At 43.1% G+C, this 25271-nt stretch overlaps 1 protein-coding gene across 2 annotated transcripts in view; it reads right to left on the reverse strand.

Moving 5' to 3' along the window:
* The window catches only part of PTPN22 (protein tyrosine phosphatase non-receptor type 22), a 156893-nt gene that overhangs the window by 33259 nt on the left and 98363 nt on the right, over window positions 1-25271 (reverse strand). For both annotated transcript variants that reach the window (XM_069761768.1, XM_069761769.1), the window contains exons 8-14: window positions 19497-19639; window positions 18969-19035; window positions 18804-18881; window positions 14747-14839; window positions 11073-11125; window positions 5284-5993; window positions 1105-1170 (exon numbers count right to left, since the gene is read on the reverse strand). In XM_069761768.1, the coding sequence (XP_069617869.1) occupies window positions 1105-1170; window positions 5284-5993; window positions 11073-11125; window positions 14747-14839; window positions 18804-18881; window positions 18969-19035; window positions 19497-19639 (1210 nt within the window). The remainder of the gene's footprint in view (window positions 1-1104; window positions 1171-5283; window positions 5994-11072; window positions 11126-14746; window positions 14840-18803; window positions 18882-18968; window positions 19036-19496; window positions 19640-25271) is intronic.

The following is a 25271-nucleotide window of genomic DNA, read 5'->3' on the forward strand; positions in this document are numbered from 1 at the left end:
GCTTCAACCCTCACAGCACTTACTATGCTGGAGGAAAATATTCTGGGTTTCACATCACTGACGTAGATAATCGTATTGAAACATATCTCCCCTCCAGTACTTTACCAGTGTCAAAACATATATATATATATATATATATATATATATATATATGTATATATATATTATGCTATCTGCACAAATTTGGAGCAAATAGGTGAAATAAATTAAAAAGGTTCCAGTTCCCTTTTGAAAGTCACTCACTTTATCTTGATCAACAGTGGTGAAGATAGGTCCGTGGGTGGTAATTTTAAATGTGGAAAGCCAAGACTGTGCAGCCACTGTAGTTCTCTAGCCCTTCACAGATTCGTTCCTCTCAGCATGAAATCATTACAGCAGCTAGATAGCACAATTATATGTGCCGTATAAAATAGGATATTTAATGCACAGAAAGAGCCAGGATACTGAGTTGTTACTTTTGTGACACATAGTACAGGATAAAATAAATGTTTTCTCGTGTCTGTTTTTACCAGTTATTTTGTATGTTTTGATGTGATTATGAGAGGTATTTTGAAAAAAGAAAAAAGTATATTTTCATGTTGATATGATATATTAAGACAATTGGAGGTTTAATTAGACATACGGTTTTTATGAAATGACTTGTTACTTTATAACAGTCTTTTATTTGATTATTATTTTTTTTAACTCAGGGAACAATGCAGAATGAATTATTTCTCCTTTTAATTATCATATTTAAAAGAAAAAAAATTAGGAAACGGGATGAATTATTCCTCCTCTTCCTGCTTCTTTTTCTATAACCCCTCTTTCTCTCATTTTGGGAAAGGGCTACATAAGAAGGATCACATTCATTTTCTCCATTCACTTGAAGAAGGCTGTAAACAGCCAAAATGTGTTCTGTATATAGTTTTTATTTGTTTTTATATCAGTGTGAATAAATTTTGCATTCATTACCTGAAGCTTTTTCACCTTGATTCAACTTGGTGGGAAAAGACAGCGCCATCCCCTGGCTCTCTACCTTGGTATAATTGAGGATTATCATTCACACATTTAGTTATATTGAATATTTATAATGAACAATTTTTCTTATATCTGCAGTTTGCTTACCTAATTCATCAGGAACTATAAAGGACTCAGGTGTACGCTCTGGCAAAGGAGGGGGGCTACCATCATCTGTAACAGGAATGCAGTCCAACGGAATTACATTTCTTAAGTATAAACTGATCCAAATAGCATTTGAAATTACAGGTTCCAGAGAAGACAAATGCTACCACAGTACAAGAATGTAAAGAAGCCTCTTTTTGTAAAGCATTAAGCTAGCCATACACTCCAGATATACAATACCTGATACTCCCACCAACACACATTTGGGAGAATCAGCTAATCATTTAAAGTGTATGAGGGCTTCCTGGGTTGATTTTAAACAACCCAGTCCTTTTGTTTTTTTGTGATAGGTGTCTGCCTATGGCTTACATCCCTATTCTTACTGAAAACACATTGGCTAAGTTGAACACATATATGTATGGAGATGATGGGAGATATACATGACTGCAAAAGTTTTAGACAGGTGTGGAAAAACTGCTGTAATATAAGAATGCTTTCAAAAATATTTATTAGTTTTATCAATTAATAAAATAAGTGAACAAAAGAGAAATCTAAATCAATTCTGTATTGATGATTTAGTTATCTCGGCTTTGTAGTGGACCTTATCATCTCTTCCAAGCTTCCTTAGTCTTCTGCACTCTTAAGAGAGTTCTTAAAGTGAACTGAACCTGTCTGTAGGATTTTGCTAAGTAAACTATAGACAGTGTCAGGTTGGCGCCGTTATACTGATTAAAATGATACCTTGGTTGATTAACTCTGTCTTGTGGTTGTTGTTTAATCTTTATTTGCAGTTTTCAGTTACTGAGATTCTCGAGCTTCGAGGCGGCCTGTGGGGGGACCTTTTTTATGCTCTGTCTATATATTTATCTTTATGGGCTTTTGACAGGCCACTGGACCTTAAGTGACCTGCCTTCTATTTTAAATACTTCATATAATAATATTGTTGGCTTTGAAAAAAAATTGACTTCAGCAAAATGGCGCCAGTGGAGGCGCATGTGCAGTAGCATCTATTGCTTGCCGATAGATGCTATTGTGCAAGCGCTGCCACTGCCATTTTGCTGCAACAAAAAAAATCCTGTAATAAAGTGGTGCAGTTGGCGGCGCATGCACAGTGGCATCTTTTTCTTGCAGATAGATGCTACTGCGCAAGCTCCACTGCCAATTTTTTTTCCTCCTAAAAATGGTGCCGCTGGCTGTACTCGCACAGTAGCATTTATGGTACTACTGTGCATATGCTGCCCCTGCAATTTTGCTGGAGGCTAAAACAATTTGGCTGCAGCAAAATGGTGGCAGCGCTTGCTCAGTAGCATCTATCAGCAAGCCTAAAGTTAATTTTTTTTTTCAAAGCCAACAATATTATTTTATGCAGCATGTAAAATAGGAGGCTATTCATGGAGAGATCAGTCACTTGTCATAAGCCATACAGATGAATATGTAAGCAAAGCATCACATGAAGACCACTCACAGGCCACCACAAAGCACTAGGTTCTCATTAACTGAAAAGTTAAACTAAAAATACAGAACAAGAACCACAATACGAATTTCATCAACCCAGGTATCATTTTAGTCAATATAATGGCAGTAGTAGTTTACTTAGCAAAATCCTGTTGACAGGTTCGCTTTAATGACATTGGCTGTATGTTTAGGGTAGTTGTTCTACTGCAGAATAAATGTGGAGCCAATCAAATTCCTGATCGTGTTGGATCATAGAAACGTATCTGCCTGTATATCTCAGCATTGAGGACACCAAGAAATGGCAACATCTAGGACCATAGAAGCAATTGTCACCAAAGAAACAGTGCAGCAGATCAAAGACATATTGTCATGACTCTGGACGGGATTTTCCAGCCTCTGTCCAGATCAGGTCAGGGTTAACTAGGATTGCCTCTCTCTGGTTCTGGGGCAGCTATTTAATGCTGCTGGTTCCTGGGTCAGGTATCGGTGATACTTCCGTTTACTCAGTTTGTGATTGCTGACCAAGGTTACTCATCTGTAATCGCTGTGCCTCAGTGTGTGTGAGCTTTGTTGTTTATGACCCCTGACTCCTGCCTCTGTTTTCTGCTCGGTACTGTTCTGTCCTTCCTGGTTCTCTGACCCCCAGGCTCCTCTCGGTTTACTCTTTGGTTTTGTCCCTGGTACCTCGCTCTCGTCTGGCTTTTGATCCTCGACTCTCCACTGACTACATCGTTGTTCTCTGTCCTGTGCTCCGCGCTCTCAGCCGTCTCCCCATTCTCTCGCGCAGTAGCTCCACCCCTCTGCCATCACGTGACTGTCTAGTCTCAGGTCCTGTGCTTACTCTGTGCCAAAGTTTCTGGTCCTGCGCACACTGCATGCTCTGCTCCTTAAACTTCTGTCCCTTGGTCTCGGACCCCTGCTTGCGCCATCTAGGCTTTCCATAGTTACATTGTCAGTGTCACTACACATATCATTTACTTTTTTCAAAAATCAAAAAATATCCAGCAGGTAGAAAGGCAAAATGAGCAATTGGAAGTACACTGTGCTATATTATATGATGACTGCAATATATTAAGAAGATTAAAACTTTGATAGGAGTGCTTCTATAAGAACTATATTCAGCATAAGGAGTTGAAGAAGTGATGATATGGCCCCCAGGGAGCACTGATCACAACATCATCAGTCTGTCTGGGACTACATGAAGAGACCGAAGATGTTGCGGATGTACACATCCACAGAAGATCTGTGGTTAGTTCTTACAGATGTATGGAAAAGACTTCCTGCTGTTTCCTTCAAAACTGTGTGTAAGTGTACCTAGAAGAATAGATGCTGTTTAGAAGGCAAAAGGGTGGCAACATTAAATATTGATTTTATTTAGATTTCTCTTTTGTTCTTTCACTTTTCATTTTTCTTAATTGATAAAAATAAACTATTAACACTTCTGTTTTTGAAATCATTCCTACTTTTGTAGCAAATTTCACTGTCACTTTTTAACTGTCAAACAAACTAGTTATTCAACCTGACAGCTATCTGCAGTTGTAGACAGCCATCTCTATCAGTTCAATAACTTTGCATGGAGCGCCAGTGTATATGCTCAACCGACCCTGTTTTTATTTATTAGATATATATATGTAATGTAGTGTGAGTATATTAATATACCTTACACACCTATCGCTGCTTTATCCGGGGTCCAGTGCCGTTCTTCTGAGTGATGTCACCGCAATTGAATCTACCCAGCTCACTCTATGCGCTATGCATGATGCAGATGCTGTATCTTTTTTACAATGAAAACTTATGGAGTCTCGTTCTGACGCTCCATAGGCTTTCAAAGTAAAAGAAACTTCCGGGTCAGTCAGAGCGCAGCAAGACCCCGGCCAGGCTGCAGAGTGGTGACATCACAGAGAAGCGGAGAAGACCAGCCCTAGGCACCTTAGGTGGGTACATTAATACAACTCACACTAAATTACATGTATGTACACACATTTGATGAATAAAAAAGTTAGTTGGAGTTCTTCTTTAATCAACAGGAGACTCAGGACCCCAGTTCTCCTGAATGCTTGGGGTCGGAGTCATAAGATTCCTTGAGATTAACAATTTGTGTCCTACTCTGTGGAGAGGTAAAAAGTTGTGTTTGTTGGACAAACTTCTTAAACTGGTGATAAACTTGTGATAGATGACTGTACATTACTCATTCATGGATCAACTGTTTGTATCATAGCTCTACCATGTTGCCCAGAACATTCGTATTTTACCCCCAGTAACCCCTACAGATTTAGTGTAGAGGGCTAAACTTGCATCTTTACATCAGCCATTGTTAGAATTAAAACATTTCTCTATGGAATTATAGGATCCTAGCAGCACTAAAGTGTCTGTTAAAGAGAATCTGTCACCAGGTTTTTGCCACCATAAGGCGCTGACCGAGTGACTTCGGTGTACTCAAATAATATGTTCAAGTCCCAGCGTCTTCATGTCTCGCGGCTGTTAGACATGCATGTGTTTCAGCTCTTGAGCATGTTCGCTCATCACTAATCGCTTGATGTCTCTGCCCATACATCATGCCGCTCTGAGATGGGGTAGAAAAGACTTGGTGACAGATTCCTTTTACCAAATATTCAGATAGCTTCAAGTGGCAGTTAGCAGAATGTTTGTTAGTGCTTGTATACATAATGGAATTGGTGATCATGATCTAATTGCATACTGTAAGTCTAATATTCTGTTGATACTTACTATTTCCATTTAGGTTGCTACATTGAGGAACATCTAACTGCTCCAGTGGTAGTTCTATGGAAGGCTCCTTCATAGGGTACAAATTATGTGAAAACAGTGAACCAGGGTCCTGTATGCTATTGATTTTTGATTCAGTCATTTCAGGACCAACAGCTTCTAGGCAAAAATCTGCAAATTTGGGTGAGCCCGGATCGGATGATGGAGTTGGAGAAAAATAAGGGTCTTCTGTCAAACGAATATATACATGACTGCTATGAACAGTACTTATGTTGACTAATGAGCCTGTCAGTTTGGGTCCTTGCTCCGTAACATTACACTTATTATGGCACATATCTGACTCTTTTGAGGAATTTTCCAATATACAGGACTGTCTCTGTTGGTGTAGTTCAAAAGGAGTGGATTTGGCTCTTGTTAATGCTGCATGTCCACCATACATAGTTTTTTCTACTGCTGGAAATTTAGTATTGGAGTCATCACAAATTACATTCTGGATATGCTTGCGATATTGTGTCCTTGGTAAAGGGTGGGGTTCATCAAAATGTAGGTCAATAAGGTCCTGCGTCTGGCTTTTGAGGTTATTTAACTCGGTATTGCCACAGATTTTATACATCTCTGGTGGTGTTAACTTCTCCAATGTGTTATTAAAGCTTATTCCCGTATTACAGGCTCCGATCCATTGATGAACATCTTCTTTCATCTGCCCTGTAAATCTTTAAAAGGGACAGTAATAATCTCATAGACATATGCAAGATCATTGAATTAATACACTATAGCCTACTGCCTGACGAAAGGGTTTAACTGCCGTAATCGGAGCTAGAATGATGCAACCTGCAAACAGGGCCGGTTTTAAGCAAAGTGGGGCCCTTGGCAAAAGTTTAAAATGGGGCCCAAAATGCTAATATATTGCACCATCACACAAACATTTCGGTTGTATTTAGAGGGGTTGAGTACAGGCCGTTAAACGAGTGTGATCGACAATATTGAACTCGTTCGACGCTTGTTTCCCTGCCTCTTTACACTGGCTGAGGAACAATGATGAGGACAGAAGGATCACTAGTAGATCAATCTGTCCCCATACGGTATCATGTTATCAGCAGCATATCTGCATCTTTCACCAGGCGAAATGCTGCTGAGAACAATTATTTTTGTTCCAGCATAACCAATCCAATCACTCGATGAATAGGCAGCACTTTGCTTGTTTAGTATAATACACCCCATCCATATGATATAATACACTCCCCATAATCCTCCATATGGTACAATACACTCCTCATAGTACTCCATATGGTATAATATGCTCTCCGTAGTCCCTCTTATGGTATGCTACACCCCCATAGTCCTCCATATGGTATAATACACCCCCCATAGTTCTCTATATGGTATAATACAGTCCTCATAGTCCTCCATATGGTATAATACATCCTCCACAGTTCTCCATATGGTATAATGCCCTCCCCATAGTCCTCCATATGTATAATGCACTCTCCATAGTCCTCCATAGGGTGTAATACACTCTTCATAGTCCTCCATATAGTATAATAAACTCCCCATAGTCATCTACTGTATATGGTATAATACACTCCCCATAGTCCTCCATATGGTATAATACACTCCTTATAATCCTCCATGTGGTATAATATACTCCCCATAGTCATCCATGTGGAATAATACACTCCCCATAGTTCTCCATATGGTATAATACAATCCTCTTCGTTCTCCATATAGTATAATTCACTCCCCATAGTCCTCCATATAGTATAATACACCCCCATAGTCCTCCAAATAGTATAATACACCCCCCATAATCCTCCATGTAGTACACTGCACTCCCCATAGTATAATGCATCCAGGCTCTGCAGAGCGTCTCATCAGCTGCACTGCCCAGCACACAGCATGGTACTCGATAAAGTGACGTTCGATCAAGTGGGAATGATGAAGGAGGGTCATATGATGCTCCCTCCTCCATATTGCTTTCACCTGTATTGACATCTTTGATGCCAATATAGTTGAATGTGGTGCGTGGGGGGGTGACTCTGACTCACGGGCCCCATAGCGACCGCATGGTGTGCCACTATTAGTGGCACACCACTGGCTGGGGGCCCTTGGGGGAGAGGGGACCCTAGGTAGCTGCCTAGTCTGCCCGCCTCTAATGCCGACCCTACTGGCAACTTCCTTTTATAGAGTGGGTTCAGCTCTTGAGATCACTCCATACACTAACATCCAACATCTGCTCTATGGATTAAGGTTTTAGCTCCACACCATATGCCTTAAATATACACAATGTTTTCATCATCTTCAGTATTTTAATATTTTCTCAGTATTGTATTACCTGGACAATTCTGTAAATTATATCTAAAAGGACACTATTAGAATCTTTTACACATATGGGATATTTCAAACCAAGGATTGGTGTGCTGCAGACATCTGTTCCCCATGCACTAACTGCATAGCCCGGCTGCTGTGCTCTGCAGTTTTAGTAAGTATTCTATGATATTAGTGTATGCCATAAATTGAGTTATACTTATACAGATCAATGGTTGGGTGTAATGAATCACTGCCTGCACCCCTCGCTGTGAACCGGTTATCTGATAAAGAGCAGACATGGAGAGCAGACATGTAATGTGTACACAATGTAATTAACAGGTAGCGCACAGTTGTTAGAAGGGCAAGCTTTGACTGTGTATATCCTATTTACTAAAGAGGTGCTAATCAGTGTAAGGTGAAGATGCCTACCCCGAAGTCAGACAGCACGGCTGTCATATATCAGCCAATTGTCCCTTGAATTCGGAGCTGATGGACTGCTCTGTAGGCTGGTACTACTATCTCTTCTCTTCTATCTATCCCCCTGCAGTGTTCCTCATCCTGGCGACGGGCCTCGGGAGTGCCAGGTGACTGTGAACAGTGTCCAAGTGATGGGACTTCTGGACTCTGGGAGTTTTATGACCCTGTTAGAGGTCAAACTTCAACATGTTCCAGATGGAAGGTGGTGGGCATCCAGTGTATTCATGGAGAAGCAAAGAACATTCCCATGGCTTGGGCCGACATTGACACAGACTGTGGTTCTGTGACCCACAAAGTGGAAGTGGTAAAAATTTGTTGCATCCTTTAATTGTTGACAATGATTTTCCTCTGTTTTAGGATTTGTGGGGAAAATGGTACTGTCTTGTAGCTCGACTGTCAACCATTTTTCGTCAGTAAAAACCTTGTCACATGCTACGACCTACAGGTTACCATTATCTGTAGGGCTTGCCAAAAAAGATGTGGAAGCATCCCTGAGCTGGAGGTATCCAGGGAAAACTTTGGAACCACCCAACTCAGGGACCTAACTTTGAAAGGTACCCTGAAATGTAAGGGTAGTAAATATTGTCCCCCAGAAGCTGGAAACCGGTGATCAGTTTTCACATTTGGCCAGGCTTACCAGCTTTACTGTTAGCAGCAAAATTCGTAACTGCTGACATCGTCATTTCCCTCCCCTTTTGAGTGGTCTAGTATCCGTGGGGCAGAATGAAGAGTAGCATCACAGGGCAGTGCCATTTTGTGGGTGACTGCCCTGTGATCTGCTATCACCAGCAGTTTCTTTCTTTCTCTCTCTCCCATCAGTCTCTCTCACCCAGATTACATGATTCTCTCACCCCCCTCCACAATGTCTGGCCATTCACTGCAGACCTGCAGCTCCTTGTCTTATCTTACTGAGGGATAAATCACAACTTCTGCCGAGCAGCTGACAGCTCCTGCTCCCATAATGCTAATGATACACTGTTCCTCCTTGATGTCTCTGCTATTCTGCCTGTGCTTTTCTCCTGCATTTTACTCCCCTCAGCTGTCAATCTAGGATCTGTTCTGCTGGAAGCAGTACTGCTTACGTTAGCAGATCTGAGGGCTCCATGAATGAGGCAGCAGAACACTCCCACTACTGTGAATTGTGCAGCCCACAGAGGCGTACCCAGTTCACAGCAGTGAGAGTTCTATTACAACAGATAGGGTCGGAGTCCGTCTGTTATCTCCTATGACCATGGGGTGCCATATAACGACACTGAAAGTGTCGTGCTGCTACTGTGAAAGCAAGATGTCAGCCCCCAGTGCCTTCTAAAGAATAGTAGGTCCAATGGCAGAACCCCTGCTTTGATGTTTTTATCAGCTGACATGTGATCACAATAGGCGTGGGCAGAATCGTGATCCGCCAGCGCCTATTAATTAGTTAAATGCCGCTGTCAAACTCTGATAGTGGCATTTACCAAGTGCTTCCGGCCATCCTGCAGGAAATGCGTGCACCGATGACCTTCGTCATGTGATTGGGGGTCAGCGGTGTATCAGCATGACAAGCAGAAGTCTCCTGAAAACCTCTATGGTTGTTGATGCAAGATTGCTGTGAGCGCCACCCTGTGGTCAGCGCTCATAGCAATGCTGTAATTCAGCTAAATAGAGGCGATCTGAGCATCGCCCCTATGTAGCAGAGCCGATCAGGCTATGCCAGCTTCTAGCCTCCCATGGAGGCAATTGATGCATGGCAAATGTAAAAAAAAAAAAGTTTTTAAAAATATGAAAAAAATTAAAAAACATGAAAGTTCAGATCACCCCCCTTTCGCTCCATTCAAAATAAAACAATGAAAAAAACCCAAACCTACATATATTTGGTATCGTCGCCTTCAGAATCGCCCAATCTATCAATAAAAAAAAGAATTAACCTGATCGCTAAACGGCATAGCGAGAAAAAAATTCAGAGTTACATTTTTTTGGTCGCCGTGACATTGCATTAAAATGTAATAACGGGCGATCAAAAGAACGTATCTGCACTGAAATGGTATCATTAAAAACATCAGCTCGGCATGCAAAAAATAAACCATCACCCAAGCTGAGATCACGAAAAATGGAGACAAAACGGGTATCAGAAAATTGCAAAATTGCACAATTTTTTTTTCCTAGCAAAGTTTGGAATTTTTTCACCACTTAGATAAAAATAAACCTAGACATGTTTGGTGTCTATGAACTCGTAGTAACCTGGAGAATCATAATGGCAGGTCAGTTTTAGCATTTATTGCACCTAGCAAAAAAGCCAAACAAAAAAAAGTGTAGTATTGCACTTTTTTTGCAATTTCACCACACTTTTTTCCCGTTTTCTAGTACACGACATGGTAAAACTAATGGTGTCATTCAAAAGTACAACTCATCCCACAAAAAATAAGCTCTTATATGGCCATAGTGACGGAAAAATAAAACGAAAACGCTCTGTCATCAAGGGGTTAAACTCATATAACACACAAAATATGCTTCAAATTCATTCAAGACTTGGTTATAACAGCATGTCATGATACATTACATTGATTTATTAATGATCTACAAATGCGGTACCTTCCCTTTAAGAAGGGTAGAATAGCTTGGTTGTGTTACCCTGTGTATGCCAGAGTGCAAGAAGGGTAGCTATCAGATGCTCGGGAAAGCAAGGTGGCATATGTGCTAGCGTCCTTGGTTTCCTGTGTGCAAACATCTCGCTGGCCTATCAAAATGGGGAGTGGTAGCAGCAAAACGTTGGATGTGCACAACTCATTCTCAGCCTATTTCAATAGGTGATAGGATAAGTGAGTGTGGGAACCGGAGTCACCCTTTACAGTAGCATCTGTGGCACGTGTGTCGAGAGTGAGAGCTGTTCGTGACAAGTTGGCGGAGGCAGTAGTGTTGGTCGTTTCTACAACAGTGCTTATGGCACTTGGTGCATCTATCTTTTCAAAAGCCTACACTGCTTGTTTAAATTGGAAGAATCTATGTTGATTTTCTCAAGGTTTTATATTTACCCGCTGGGCAGACATCTTTCAGTGCTTTGTGGCTCTGTTGTGTTCTTGAAAACCTACAAATTAAATACATAAAATTTTTAATGATTATCTAGTTCTTTAAAATGTATTGCGAATCCCTAGAATTACCTTCAATATTAAATTGGTGAGGGTTGGTCTCTTGGCACCAACACCGATGACCTCTTTGAATAGGTCAGTCGCATTTTGTCCTTTCTCATTGGCCCCTTCCATAGTTTTGATCTTTTAGGCCATATTCGGTGTAACAGCCTGACTCATTAACTTTGAATGGGACAACAGTTTAGCCCTCGCTAAAGGGAATATGAGAAAATAGTAGAGAAACCCATATTCTGTATTATTCACTCTTTAAGATAACAACAGTTTTACTCTATGAAACAATTTGCTTAACCGTAAAAATGGGTGCAGGTGCACACATTTAGCAACGTATCCATTAAAGGAAGCACTCATTTTGCAAGTTTTTAAATAACTTTACTGCACAGAGAGACATGTTCTACTTGCGATGCAGGACCACCCTTTTCTGCCTGTGAAGTACAACAATGTAATGGCCTTCTGATAATATGACAAAACAGCTCATCTCATTAAGAACCATTAGAAGGACAGGATGAAATAGATAATTTGACTTGATATTTCAAGGACACATATACAAATACAGGTCTGTGGACATCAAGAGACTCAAGAGTTTAAGAGGGAATAAGAATATAGTACATTTCGGAAAAAGAAAACCACTCAAGTAGCCTTTAAAGGGGAAATTGATTATTAGTCATTTTCTTCCATGCCGTTAATTTACATGTAGTTTACCTTACCTGTTCCATATTGAATGTATGAAGTATAAAGTGACATGTTGCACTTTTAAAACCCTCAATACTGGTCAGTTTACATTGTTCCCCGACAGAAATTCCACCATAAAAGTGAATATTTTCCCTTCCTTGTTTCTATAGTCCAAATATTAAAACAACAATGGGCCTGACTCATAAAGAAAATCTTCTGCGCAGCTCGAAATTTGATGACTGTTGGCGTTTTTAAGCAAGACTAAGCCAGCTTTGCTAAAGAAGGCAGATCTGGGGCTGGATGGGGCATGACAAAGCCTGCCCGGAAAATGAATCAAAATGCTTGCCATGTTAGTGTCATAAATTACACCAGAAATGTACGAGAGCCCCTTGCTGTAGTAACATTTCTGGCAGAGGAACACATCAGGTGTAAGATGTCCGAGGGGTGTGCCTCCAACTCCAATATTATTGAATCAGGCCCATTATCTTTGCTTTTCTGACACACAATTCAAAAATCTCCTGCATAAACATAGAACTACATTTACTAAACGGTGCACACCTTTTACTGTGGATTTTTCACCAGATATCACAATACAAGCTGAATACATTAATAATTAGATCTCTTAGACTTAATGAGGCTGGTGTACTGTGTAGTAAGTTATCTTTAATGGTTTCAAACACTCGAAATAATTTATATTAATTATTGATATATATTGATATGGTTTCAATCAGTTATAATATTCAGTATATCCTTAATGTATGGAGTTTGCATAAGGTCATTGAAGTTTAAATGTCAAACCAGATGACCCATCAAGCAGAAGGTCATTTGTTGTTTAGTAACTGACCAGTTAGTTGTTATTAGTAAATATCAGGCTGCTGCAGTGCAGTACAGCGCAACCTCCACCAGGGAGAGCTTGAGAGGAAAGTGAGACTGCACACACAGGACAGCAGAACAGACGCCACCAAGTGGCGAGAGAGTAGTCAGACAAGCCGAGTCAAAAGCACGAGATAACACGACAGTATAATAGGATTAGACAGATGGATAGTCAGGACGTAGCCAGAGATCAGTAAACCAGAACGGGCAATATACGGTACAATAGGGACAAACAGCAACAAAGTAAATAACCAAGCCAGGAGATCAGAACCGGAGAATCAAGCAGACAAACAGACAGAGAAATACTGGGAAAAGGGCAGACAGAGGGAGTTAACAGACACAGGACAAGTCAGGGTTCACAGCAGGGCAAATCAAGAGCTACCAGCAGGGTCAGGTTAACACGCCAAAGGCAGAACTATAGCTGACACTGCCAGCAAGATTCATTGGAGCTAAATAGCAAACCTGAACCCAGAATGAGGCAGAGCAAAGTTAACCCTTGACATGAACCGTCCAGAAAAAAGGGCAGACACTAATAAACCCTGGAACGGATCATGACAGTAAATGTATTTGTTGTTAGTAACTGACCAGCTACTTGTTGTCAGTAACTGACTGGTAGTTTCTTCCTGGCATTCCAATGACCATCAAAGTTTTTTACTGAAATACATTGGACAGTATAAGATATAAAAGAGAGACATGCAACAGGGAGAGAGGCTGACAAGGAACACTCACATGGAAGAGAGATGAGAGAGAGACAGCCAGATGACCTGTACCATAATATAATGTATGAATAATGTTATTTTACTGTTTTAGTGACTGTCTATTTTCTCATTATTATTAACTAAATTCATATTAGTTTATTCAATTGTCGTGTGAGCATTTATTTATTCATCACAATTCTTTGAACCATAACAAAACATGTGCAAAAACAAAAAAAAGGAAAGAAAGTGTCCGCACAATCAGCTCAATAAGTCACCAGCACATACCACTTCACAGCTGATATAGCATTATAATGCCACAGCGAACTCTGGGTGCTTATTCAGAAAAAAGGTGAGTTCAAACATTTGTATCCACTATCAAGAAGGAGAGCACTCACCATCCGCATATTTTTTAGTCTTTATTCTAACATTAAGTCAATAGCAGGACCATATCGGGAGAACAGTGGTTCCCAGAGACAACGCCGTTTTGCGCTGTCGCGCTACTACGGGTCATGATGATGCGGATGGTGAGTGCTCTCCTTCTTAACAAAACATGTACTTGCTTTGACAATCCATTTCAAAATGGCTGTCTGATCCTGAAACTAAAATGAGATAGAGAATGAAAGGCCCAGATTCATCAAAGCAATGTCACTAGAATTTTGATGAAATTGCTTTGAAAAGTCTCAAACTTTTCGTGAAACTCGTGGAAAAATATTGAGATTTTTGGAGATATAACATCAGTTTCTCCCAACATCGCCTAAATGAGTGGAGCTGGAGTGGGAGTCAGGAATCTGGAGTAAGATTTCTGGTGAGGTTCACGCCACTCATCACCTGATTCATGAAGAGGCCTTTTCATCAGTCAAAACATCTGACGCCCCCACGATACCTCATCAAGATCAGCAAAAACAATCTCTGGTCTTGTTGAATCAGGACCAAATAGCTCATGAGTCCAAGTGTATTTAGTCTCCACTTGAACAGCCTGGCTGACAGCTGTAGCTTGTACTAAGCATTGTGAGATCTCAGTAGCAACAGAGAGCAGGAACGCTGAGGAGCTGTCAATTAGTCTATGTGGGCAGAGAGTTTACATTTTTCTGAAAGTTTTATATAACTATTCTGACAGACATCCTCATCAGATACAAGACTTAAACACTGTAGCTCAGTGTATACCCATTATACAGAAGTCTTTGTTTTATTCTATCCACTGCATCTTCTGCACCTTTTATAACTAGGCTACAGGCCAAGTGTATTGTCATTATGCTAGTAGCACATAATACATCAGGCAGATATACATGATCAAGGAATTTTGCTAGGTATCACACTTACCATATTCTCCTCATCGCCTGATATCACATTTATCATTCCAACTTCTTGTTTGAATAGATGAATAACTGCACTGTAGACCAGCTCATACTGTTCCTGGAAATTATTACAAACCAAACCATGCATGATTATATACTTGTAATCTCTGCCAAGTTATTGAATTATACAGTGCTATACATAGTCAAGAAGTTGCAACTTGTTATTAATGCTATTAATATTTTTTATATTTTGTTCCTAAATGTTAACATTCTATTGGAATTCAATTCAATTGCTGAGAAATATTGCCAAGAATGAAGGAAAATGATGTGAGTTTTCAGCTGCACGCAGACATCCACTCTGGGGGGGGGTATGTGGGGAACTAAATTGGATATATTTAATTTGCACTGCCATTCCTATTGATTTGACCCCTGGAACTATGGAAACAGAGATACTTGGAGGTCATTCATCTCACATTTATATAGAAATTATCTTGCATTTTGATTCATTAAATTATATGAAAGTGACAGCTGGAACATGCTGCCCGATCCATGGGCAGATTGTATCAGACACTTTCTGTATGATCTCAGCCATATATGTTTACTTTAAAATACAACAGAGGTTCAGAGGAAAACTTACTGTAAAGATCGCCAGGGACCAGGCCACGACAGGGACTAGTCTGAAAGGAGAGTACTCGATAGTCCCACTGCTCTTGATTTACAGATCCCTGGGTACTTGCGTGTGTCAACAGAGACCTGTCAATCCAAGGCAGCGGGTGTAGAAAAGCCACTGGGGACTTGCCTGTCCGACTTGTCTCCAGCACTGCTGGTCTCTTGTGGCTTTTAAAATATGTTTTTTTTTTTCTGAAATACCGCAGCATTTCAGAGTCAAGCGTACCTGCCTAAGATAATACAGCCAGTGCCTGATACATGGTGTCCATGGATCGGCTAGCATGTGGCAGTTGTCGGGTTCACTTTAATGACCCCAGAGGAAGTATTTACAAAACGTGCATTGGGGCAGAGGGAAGCACAGTCAAAGCCCGCAGTACTACAAAGATCTTCACGATTCCGGACTTCTATAGGTAAAAACCCTTCATTCTATTTTCTGATATGGTACTCTAGGCATTTGGACATTAGTACAAAAAGGCCACTCGGGGAGAGTGATGCTACGTTTGGAGGCAAAGAAGGATAACTGTATCCAGGTATCACAAACATGCAACACATTTCACACTCCAGGCCACCAGGCTATATATAGCTGGTAGTCTGTAGGGAAAGTTAGAACGTTCCAGACCAGAGTCTGAGGAGGATGGAAGGTTAAAGGAGCTGTGCCTGCCCTCAGAGCTGCAGCTCTCAGAAAGAGACATTGAAAGGCAGAACTGTATTGCAGCGAGCGTGAAGGAAGTCGAAGCAAAGGAGAGGATTCCAGAAGGGGACCAGCCCCGCTCAAGCTGTCTCCTTCTGAGGCGCAAAATCCCGTTAGCCGGAACACCGAGGGAGTAAGGATCTCTACGCCTTATTTCAGAGACTGGCAGGATAGCTAATTGCAGGTTACCTGTCCACACCTACACCCAGGAGGCATGGTGACATCTACAGAGCCGGGTTATCTAAGAGACCCTATAAACAGGCTCAAGTCACTAGTCATACGGGTATTGTCCTATCCTATATGGGGGACATAGAGAGCGAAACATCGCATCTGTGAGACCCTTATGTGAAGCCATAGGCAGTAAGGGACTACACCATAACAGCTCAAAGGAAAGCTACTGATATCCACCTAGATAAGGGAACTCTGGACTTGCCCCCAAACCGGCAGGACTCTGCCTGCCCTGTGATCTGGTGCCCTGGACTGTGAATACTGAAGTCTTCAGTAAATCTAAAGAGACTGCAACCTTGCGTCCTCGTTCTTCACTGCGCTATTCATCATTCACCATCTACACACCAGTAAGCCCTGGGGATACACTTCACCTGTGGTAAGGTATACCATCTAGCTGCCATAACATCACCCCAGCGGACCTCTTAAAGCAGCGTCAGTCACCCTGACTGAATACCACAGGTGGCGTCATGAACATTCCCCTTAAAGACCTTTCCCTTTTACATGGATGTCCCAGGACCACGGACCGGGTCAGCCACTGTGACATCCCCCTGTGAACCAAAGGACCCGATACTGAGTACACCACTGCCCTACGGGGACGATCCATTTATGCACTTGCACTTTCTAAACATTGTGAACTATCAATACAGCTAATTTCAATAATCCTGTGACTGTGCATATTCTATATATAACCTATTGAATGTTAAAAAATAATCATCTGACATGATCCATTCACTGATCAATGCATCTTATTATTACTAATTTATTTAGTGATCATCTGATGTGCAGCCCCTCACACAAGGGGCACCTTCCGTTTTGCTGATTTTAATATTAATTAAATAAAGTGTACTGTTCTTAATAATTCTCCCTAAGTGGTTATCTTTGTATGCCTTTCCCCCTTATGTTGATTGACTAGAGGCAATACATGTTGATTTGCATTATCTATGGTACCACAATACTTGGACACCCTTTTTTTATTTAATCTCTTTACGTATGGTAGACTTAAAGAGGACCTATCACCTCATAGGAAACATCATAAACTAAAAAAACAAATATATACCTTTCTAAAATATATACCGTATAATAAGGAAAATTAATTACATTAACCAATATTTCCTCATTGATATAGTGATAAAAGCTTTGGCCCTTTAAGAAAAGGAGACTGAAGTCAGCCTAAGTGGAGTCACACGGTATAATAGCAGTTTAAGGGTTCATGTTTCTGAGCTGGTAGATACTAGATACTTGTGTGGGGAGATTGCTGCATGTAAGTAACACAAAAGAGTTTCTTACGGCTACTTTCACACTAGCGTTAACTGCAATCCATCACAATGCGTCGTTTTGCAGAAAAAACGCATCCTGCAAAAGTGCTAGCAGGATGCGTTTTTTCCCCATAGACTTGTATTGACGACGCATTGCGACGGATTGCCACACGTCGCATCCGTCGTGCGACGGATGCGTCGTGCTTTGGCGGACCGTCGGCACAAAAAAACGCCACATGTAACGTTTTTTGCTGCCGACGGACCGCTTTTTCCGACCGCACATGCGCGGCCGGAACTCCTCCCCCACCTCCCCGCACCTCACAATGGGGCAGCGGATGCGATGAAAATCTGCATCCGCTGCACCCGTTGTGCGGCGCTTACAACGCTAGCGTCGGTAGCCGAGCCCGACGCTAGTGTGAAAGAAGCCTTACTTGGTGCTGAATGTAATTTTATGTGGCAAAATCAGAATATTCCCTGTATATTATGTAGCAGCAGAAGGATAGAAGCAACAGCACAAGTAAATCCTACAGCCTTCTCTGGGTAGTTTTGCTACTATTGTTTCTGTGAAGTATGTAAAAAGAGACTGAGATTAACCCTTTATAAGCTGCTATGTCCTCCGATTAGCATATTAACCCTTTATAAACAGCGATGTCCTCTTCCTTTAGTTGGTCTGCAGGAATACACAGGAAATGCCATTACATTTATGATGAATAGCAATAATCAGTTTCAGACTCTAGGTTGAAGGGAGGAAAAATGTTACCTGATTTGTGTCTCATAGATTTACTTCTCTCTGGGATGCATTTAGGACCTGATTCACCGTGTTTGTGAATCTGTTGTTGGAGTATTTGTAAGAAAAATGAATAAATCTATTCTCCTTATTGTATTGTATCACCTTGACAAAACAGGTAAATTGATGAGTCAACCCGAAATCCTGCAGATCTAAACCCAAGGCTCCATTTATCATTCATATGCTATAACATCTGACACTTGATTTATCCCAACCTCACCAGATTTAGAGCTCACCATGGAAAACTGGAACTAAAACCTGTGTCCACGTAATACTGAGAAAAATCAAGTGATTAGCTAATGACATGTATTTGAGAAGAGTCTTATAAATTCATCTAGTTTCACGTGTGGTGTTTTTCTCACGACTGATAGGTCCTCTTTAAATGGGTATCCAAGGAAAGGATAGCGAATATAATAAAACATTGTTGCTGATGATTACCGTAAGTACTTACTTTGGTCTGGACTAGAGAAGACCTTTGTGTTCTCATCTCTTGGATAATGGAATAAATGCTGAAATTAACTGGAATAATCTAGGTTGGGAACGAAATAATATTAAAATATGTTACAAAGACACTGAAACCTATTGATGTCTGCATCTGTGACATGATCAGTCTTACCTGATCTTTAAGAAGCCTCCATATGTAATCAATGGTGCAAATGACGCCAGTTCGCCCACAGCCAGCACTAAGTTTAACAACACATGACAAACAAAGCAAAGCGATATTTTAGTCATGTAGAATAATGTTTAATCAGTTGCTATGTACATCATGGTTGATGGTTCAGTAATCTGAGTCTAGGTGGCGCAGCAGCTCCAATAATTAATCAGCCTCCCGGACCGTAAACTACTGATCATAACAAGACGTTCCTCAATGTCTTCACATAGCTCATTCCCATTAAACGAAAAATGATAGATAGTATAGATATAACAGTTTCCAGTAGTTTTTTAATAGCTATTAAGGAGCAATGGATAACTGATGAAAATGAACGAACTGAATTTTCCTATACTGATATAAACCAATGCGTTATATGCGTCACCGAATAAACTCCACATCATGTATGTCTAATAAATCATTTTTACATCTAGAAGCTGAAATCTCCTTCTAGAAACACTTTAGTAGAAACAAATGAAATCACACTTTCCTTACCTGCAGTGGATGCATATTGGCGGACTGTCATCTTTCTGGAGAAGACGAATGTCCTGTATCATTTCTAAGATATGCTTCACAGAAGAGGGGACATCATGATCAGGCCAGTTCTTGTAATGAATTTGGTAAACTATTCGTATCTCCTGCATCAGAGAAGTAATGAGGCGGTGATGTAGCATACTGTACGTTATTGACCAGGGATTGATTGTGGATTGCAGCTATTTGTTTCAGAATAGCCATAAATTAACCATGAATTGATTTTTACATCAGCCAAGCCATATGAATGCTTGATTTGTGTAGAATGTGCTGTAATATACAGCTTATACCCCCTATTGATGGTATGGGCACTGCTTCTATGCCAGTTCCATCCATGTGTCATACATTAACAGTGCTGAGTAGAAGGTATATGCCTCTAGCGCTGTAAATGTCAATGAACAGTAGTTTATTTACTTGGTGAATCCTTAAAAACTAGTGATTTATTTTATGTCATAAACACTGTAAAGAATAAAAAATCAAAACATCAGAATTGCCATTTTTTTAATCACCATTTTTCCCTCTCAACAACGTAATAAAAAAAATGTCAAAACCTTGTATGTATTGTAGGGAAGCAGGAGGTAAAGTCCTGGATGGCAAGTATGTATCACCGATGTGACTGGCCTCGGTGATGTAGAGTGCTCCATTAACAACAGGTTACTGAAGAGATTTTTAGTGGACCAGATTTTGGGTCCGGGATTTAGGAGCGACTAAAAGAGCTTGGGTGGGAAAGGTCGCTCCCATACACTCCAGCTCAGGTCTTGCAGGCCTATGAAAGGTAGCTGGGCTGGTTTAGGTATGTATGCCTGACCAGTTTGTGTTGGAGATTGACCATGATTGCTGACAAAATGGAGCCGAAAGCTGTGCCTGTATTGTTGCATGGATGAGACCATATTTTCTTTGCCTACCCAGTGGAAGGACTGCTTTTGTTGTTATTCATTTAAGCTGGGAAATGGCTGTTTTCTTTCATTTGGGCGCTGTTAAAGGTTGTGACGGATAATAAAACTGAGATTGTTTTTATACAAGATCCAAGTGCCTGTGTGTACCCAAACAGCTGCCAGAAAGCTTGAATCTCTACAGTACCAAAAAAACAGGATTTTTGGTTGCTTACCGTAAAATCTGTTTCTCGGAGCCTTCATTGGGGGACACAGGAACCATGGGTGTATGCTGCTGCCACTAGGAGGCTGACACTATGCAAATAAAAAAAGTTAGCTCCTCCTCTGCAGTATACACCCTACCGACAGGAAGTAGGATATTCAGTTAGTGAGAAAGCAGTAGGAGAAGCAACGTGTAAAAGAGAAAGAATAATAATATAATAATGATAATAAACTTTGTTTATATAGCGCCAACAAATTCCACGGCGCTCCACAGATTAACAGTTTCAAACACTCAAAGAGTGTTCAAAGAACTCAAACGTATACAGTAAACAGAGCTGTTCAACTTGGGAGGGTGCTGTGTCCCCCAATGAAGGCTCCGAGAAACAGATTTTACGGTAAGCAACCAAAAATCCTGTTTTCTCTATCGCCTTTCATTGGGGGACACAGGAACCATGGGACGTCCCAAAGCAGTCCCTGGGGTGGGAAAAACATACTTCCATCAAGTCCGAGGACTCACCACTGCCGCCTGCAGGATCCTTCTGCCCAGGCTGGAGTCAGCCGAAGCATAGGTATGGACCTTGTAGTTCGGTGAAACGTGTGGATGGAAGACCACGTTGCCGCTTTGCAAAGCCGTCGGCGAAAGCCCTGTGACGTACCGCACTGGATGCGCCGACTGCCCGGGTAGAGTGAGCTTTTATCTCAGGAGGGGGCACTCTGTTCTTTACCCGGTAAGCTTCCAAAATTGCCGTTCTAATCGAGCGAGCAATAGTTGCCATGGGAGCCGGCAGGCCTCTACGCACGCCATCAGGGATGGCGAAAAGAGAATCCATCTTTCGGAAAGCGGCCGTGCTAGCCAGGGAGATCCTCACTGCCCTGACGAGGTCCAGCCTGTTCAACGATCGCTCCAGAGGATGAGTCGGAGCTGGACAAAAGGAAGGTAGAACGATGTCCTCATTGAGGTGGAAAGATGAAAACCACCTCGTGAAAGGAAGGAAGGCGGAGACCTGGGACCACCTTGTCCTGGTGGAAATCAAGAAAGGAGGTCGGCAAGAAATGGCCGCCGACTCAAAAACGCGGCGGATCGAAGAGATGGACCTGAGATAAGCCACCTTCCGAGATAGTGCTGACAGAGAAAAAAACTCCCTGAGAGGCTCAAAGAGGGAACCCCTAGAACAACCAGCACATCCTTTAAATCCCATGAATCCACAGAGGCCCTGAACGGAGGGACAGCGTGGGCTACTCCTTGAAGGAAAGTCTTAACCTGTGGCTAAGAAGAAAACGTCTTCTTAAAGGGAAGAAGAGCACAGGAACCTGGCACTTTAGGGAACTGAGAGCGAAGCCCGAATCCAGTCCTGCCTGAAGGAAACCCAAATGGAAGGCAGGGAAAAGGACATAGGTGAAAAGCGGTTGGGCTCGCATCAACGAAAGTAAGCCTTCCAGGTACGATAGAAGATCCTTGAAGAAGACGAAGGCTTCCTAGCCTTGATTATAGTGTGACTCATCCGGGCCAAAAGGCAGGACGCTCTTAGAACTGTGGAGTCCACAGCCACGCCGTTAAACAGAGCGACCGATAATTCGGGTGGCAAATCGGATCCTGAGACAGCAGCTCGGGTCTGTTTGGAAGGCACCAGGGGAGTCCGCGAGGAGATTGACGATGTCTGCAAACCAAGACCTCCTGGGCCAATCCGGGACGATCAGAATGACCAGCAACCATCCCGCCTTGATCTTTTTCGAAAGCTTGGAAAGCAAGGGAAGGGGAGGGAAACGATAGGGGAGCACGAACTGCGACCAAGGAATGGCCAGAATGTCAACACCACTGTGAGAGGGTCGCGGAACCTTGGGCCGACCCGAGGGACCTTCCTGTTCAATCGGGACACCATGAGGTCCACCTCTGGAGTCCCCCATCGAAGAACAATCCGATAGGAAACCTCCTGAAGTACCATTCCCCTGCCGCGATGCCCTCGCGGCCAAGGAAGTCGGCGGCCTAAATGTCCACGTCGGGGACATGCACTGCAGAGCTCACCAGGACCGTTGCCTCTGTCCAAAGGAGGATCCTGGAATCTCAGCCGATGCCAGAGAACGCCGAGTCCACCCCTGGTGGTAGACATATGCCACAGCTGTGTCATTATCTGTCTGGATTCGAATTGGCAGGCTGCCGAGAATCCTTGCCCAGTGAAGGAAAGACAGAAAGAAGATCTGGAACTCGAGGACCTTGATCGGCAAAAAGGACTCCTGCGCCGACCAAACAAACCTGAAAAGAACAGGTGACAAAGTCCCGCGCCTCCGCCGAGCGGGCTGGCGTCCGTCGTCACCACCTGCCAGGGAACTGGAAGGAAGGATATGCTGTGAAGGGTCTACTCCGGGATAAGAGAAGCGACCTCGGCCACCAGTCGAGGAACAGTTTGACCCGGGAGAAAGCCGGATCGGACGATGCAGGAGACGAGAGACCTGTCCCCCTGTGATAGAATAGCCTGCTGAAGGAGTCTTGAATGAAACGGGCAAAGGGAAAATTGCTTCCGATGTTGCAACCAACCTCCTTAAGACCTTTAAGGCCCATCGGAAAGGAGGGGAGTCGAAAACCCTGGAGCAAGCGAACTTCCTGACAAAGGAGGGATATCCTGTCTTCGGGAAGGAAGACTCTGGTCCGACAAGTGTCGAAGAACATGCCCGGAGATACGAGGCACTGAACAAGACTGAACTTCTTCCTGTTGACGAGCCACCCGCAACGGCTAGAGTGTCGGGAAAGATGGATAGACTTTCGGGAGCCTGAAACCGAAGTTCCTGAGCCTCCATGGAAGGGATTACTGAACGAGGGAATATCATCCTGAAGTGTCTCCGACGAAACTTCCTGTTCAGCAATTTGAGATCCGGACTGGGACGAACCTTGTCGTCCTCTGTCAGTACAAAAAGATTCTAAGAGAAGCCTGTGAACCGTTGAACCGTTCCTGTTCTGGGACGGGAACGATTACCCCGGATTTAAGGAGGGAAACAATGGCTGTAAAGAAACACGGGACCAGAGCGGGGTCTCTTGGAAGTTGGGATTCGAAGAAAACGATCCCAGGGCCGAGAAATGAAGATTTTGTATCTAAAGGACACAAGTGCCCTGGCCCAAGCGTCCTCTACTGAGGAGACCCAGACGTCCTTGAGGAACAGGAGACGGCTGCCCAGCCTGAGAAACGGGCTGGGGTCTAGTCGTGGGTCCTGCCTAGGTGGAACTTCCAGACCTGGACCTGGAGAATCCACCTTAGGAGTAGCGGGAACACCAGGAAGGATTGAGTCGAAGAATACCTTCTTCCCTTAACGTGCCTGTGGCCTCTGTTGCGAAAAGGAATCTGATGTCGCGAAACGACGAAAAAAAGGCCGAAAGGACAGAAGTTGCCGCCTAAGAAGAGAATTGGTGCCGTCAGTGGCGTCCTTAATAATTTGGTCCAGCTTGGAACCAAAGAGACGTGATCCTTGAAGAGGGCAGGCTCGTAAGGGACTTCTTTGATGACTCGTGTGCCAAGCAGTGCGACGGCTGGCAACATTACTGGGTGTCTGAGCGGCAGAAGACGCGACATGCAGGGAACAAATTATTCCCCGGCGTGAGTAATCTGGGTGGCAACTTCCGCTAGCCAGTCTGGTGGAGCTCCGGCTTGAATGCCCCAACGGAGTTGTTTTAGCCCCTTCGGATACCGACTTCGAAACCCAAGTGGAAGCGAAAGCCGGGCATAGGGATGATGCGGCAGGTTCGAGAGCCGAATTCACGAAGGATTCCATGATCCTATCGATGGAATCTGTCAGAGTCGCCCCACCGGACCGCATGAGGACTGTGTTAGTGGCAAGTCTAGCAGCCGGCGGATCCACAGAGGGAGAGGTCGTTCTCCATCGCCTCTCATTCCGGTTGGCGATGAGATCCAGAGGAAAGAGATATGAGACTCCAAGACGCTTTCCTCTTTGAGAACGTCTGGTCGAATTCTCTCTCTCTGGCCAGAAGCTCCTCGATTCAGGATGAGGAGCGAATCCCTTGGGAGGAAGTTTCGCCCGTCTAAACGAAACCGCCTGATCTGCGGGTTCCGTAGAGGAATCTTTGATGCCACAGGTCAGATTGGACGCTCCAATGAGGCTTTGAACCATATCCCTCATGTTGAGATATGGTTCGACTCCGGTCCCAAATTATCCTCCGAAGGCACATCAGAGAAAGCATCGCCTCTCATTCTGACTCCGGGGGGGGGGGGGGGAGCTCGACCACAGAGAAGGACCGTGAGATGGATCGAGAAGAGAACTCAGACCGGTGTTCCCGTCTGGATCTTACGCGGCCTGTATTGGAAGACTCGGACAGAGCTTCTTGCGACCCGCTGGCTACTACGGAAGTCTGCAGGGGCAACCGATCGAGCACGGACACGAGGGTCTGGGAAACCGGAGTGAGATCCGCTACTGATAGAGACAGAGGGGAGACCCAGCCTGTGGTGGGGACTTCGCTCTGAGGCGGAGCTGAACATAATGTGGGTTGCTGCAGGCCTGTCTGAGGGGAGCTTGCGGGTACAAGGCGAACCCTGAAAGTGTTTCACTAAGACACAGGAAAAGGTGGGAGGCCGGGAGCGATCTCCCTTAAAATTAGACCGAACGGGCCCCTGAGGGAAGATTAAGGAACAGGGGGGGGGGC

Source organism: Ranitomeya imitator, chromosome 3 (genome assembly GCF_032444005.1).
Source record: "Ranitomeya imitator isolate aRanImi1 chromosome 3, aRanImi1.pri, whole genome shotgun sequence".
Classification (NCBI taxonomy): Eukaryota; Metazoa; Chordata; class Amphibia; order Anura; family Dendrobatidae; genus Ranitomeya; species Ranitomeya imitator.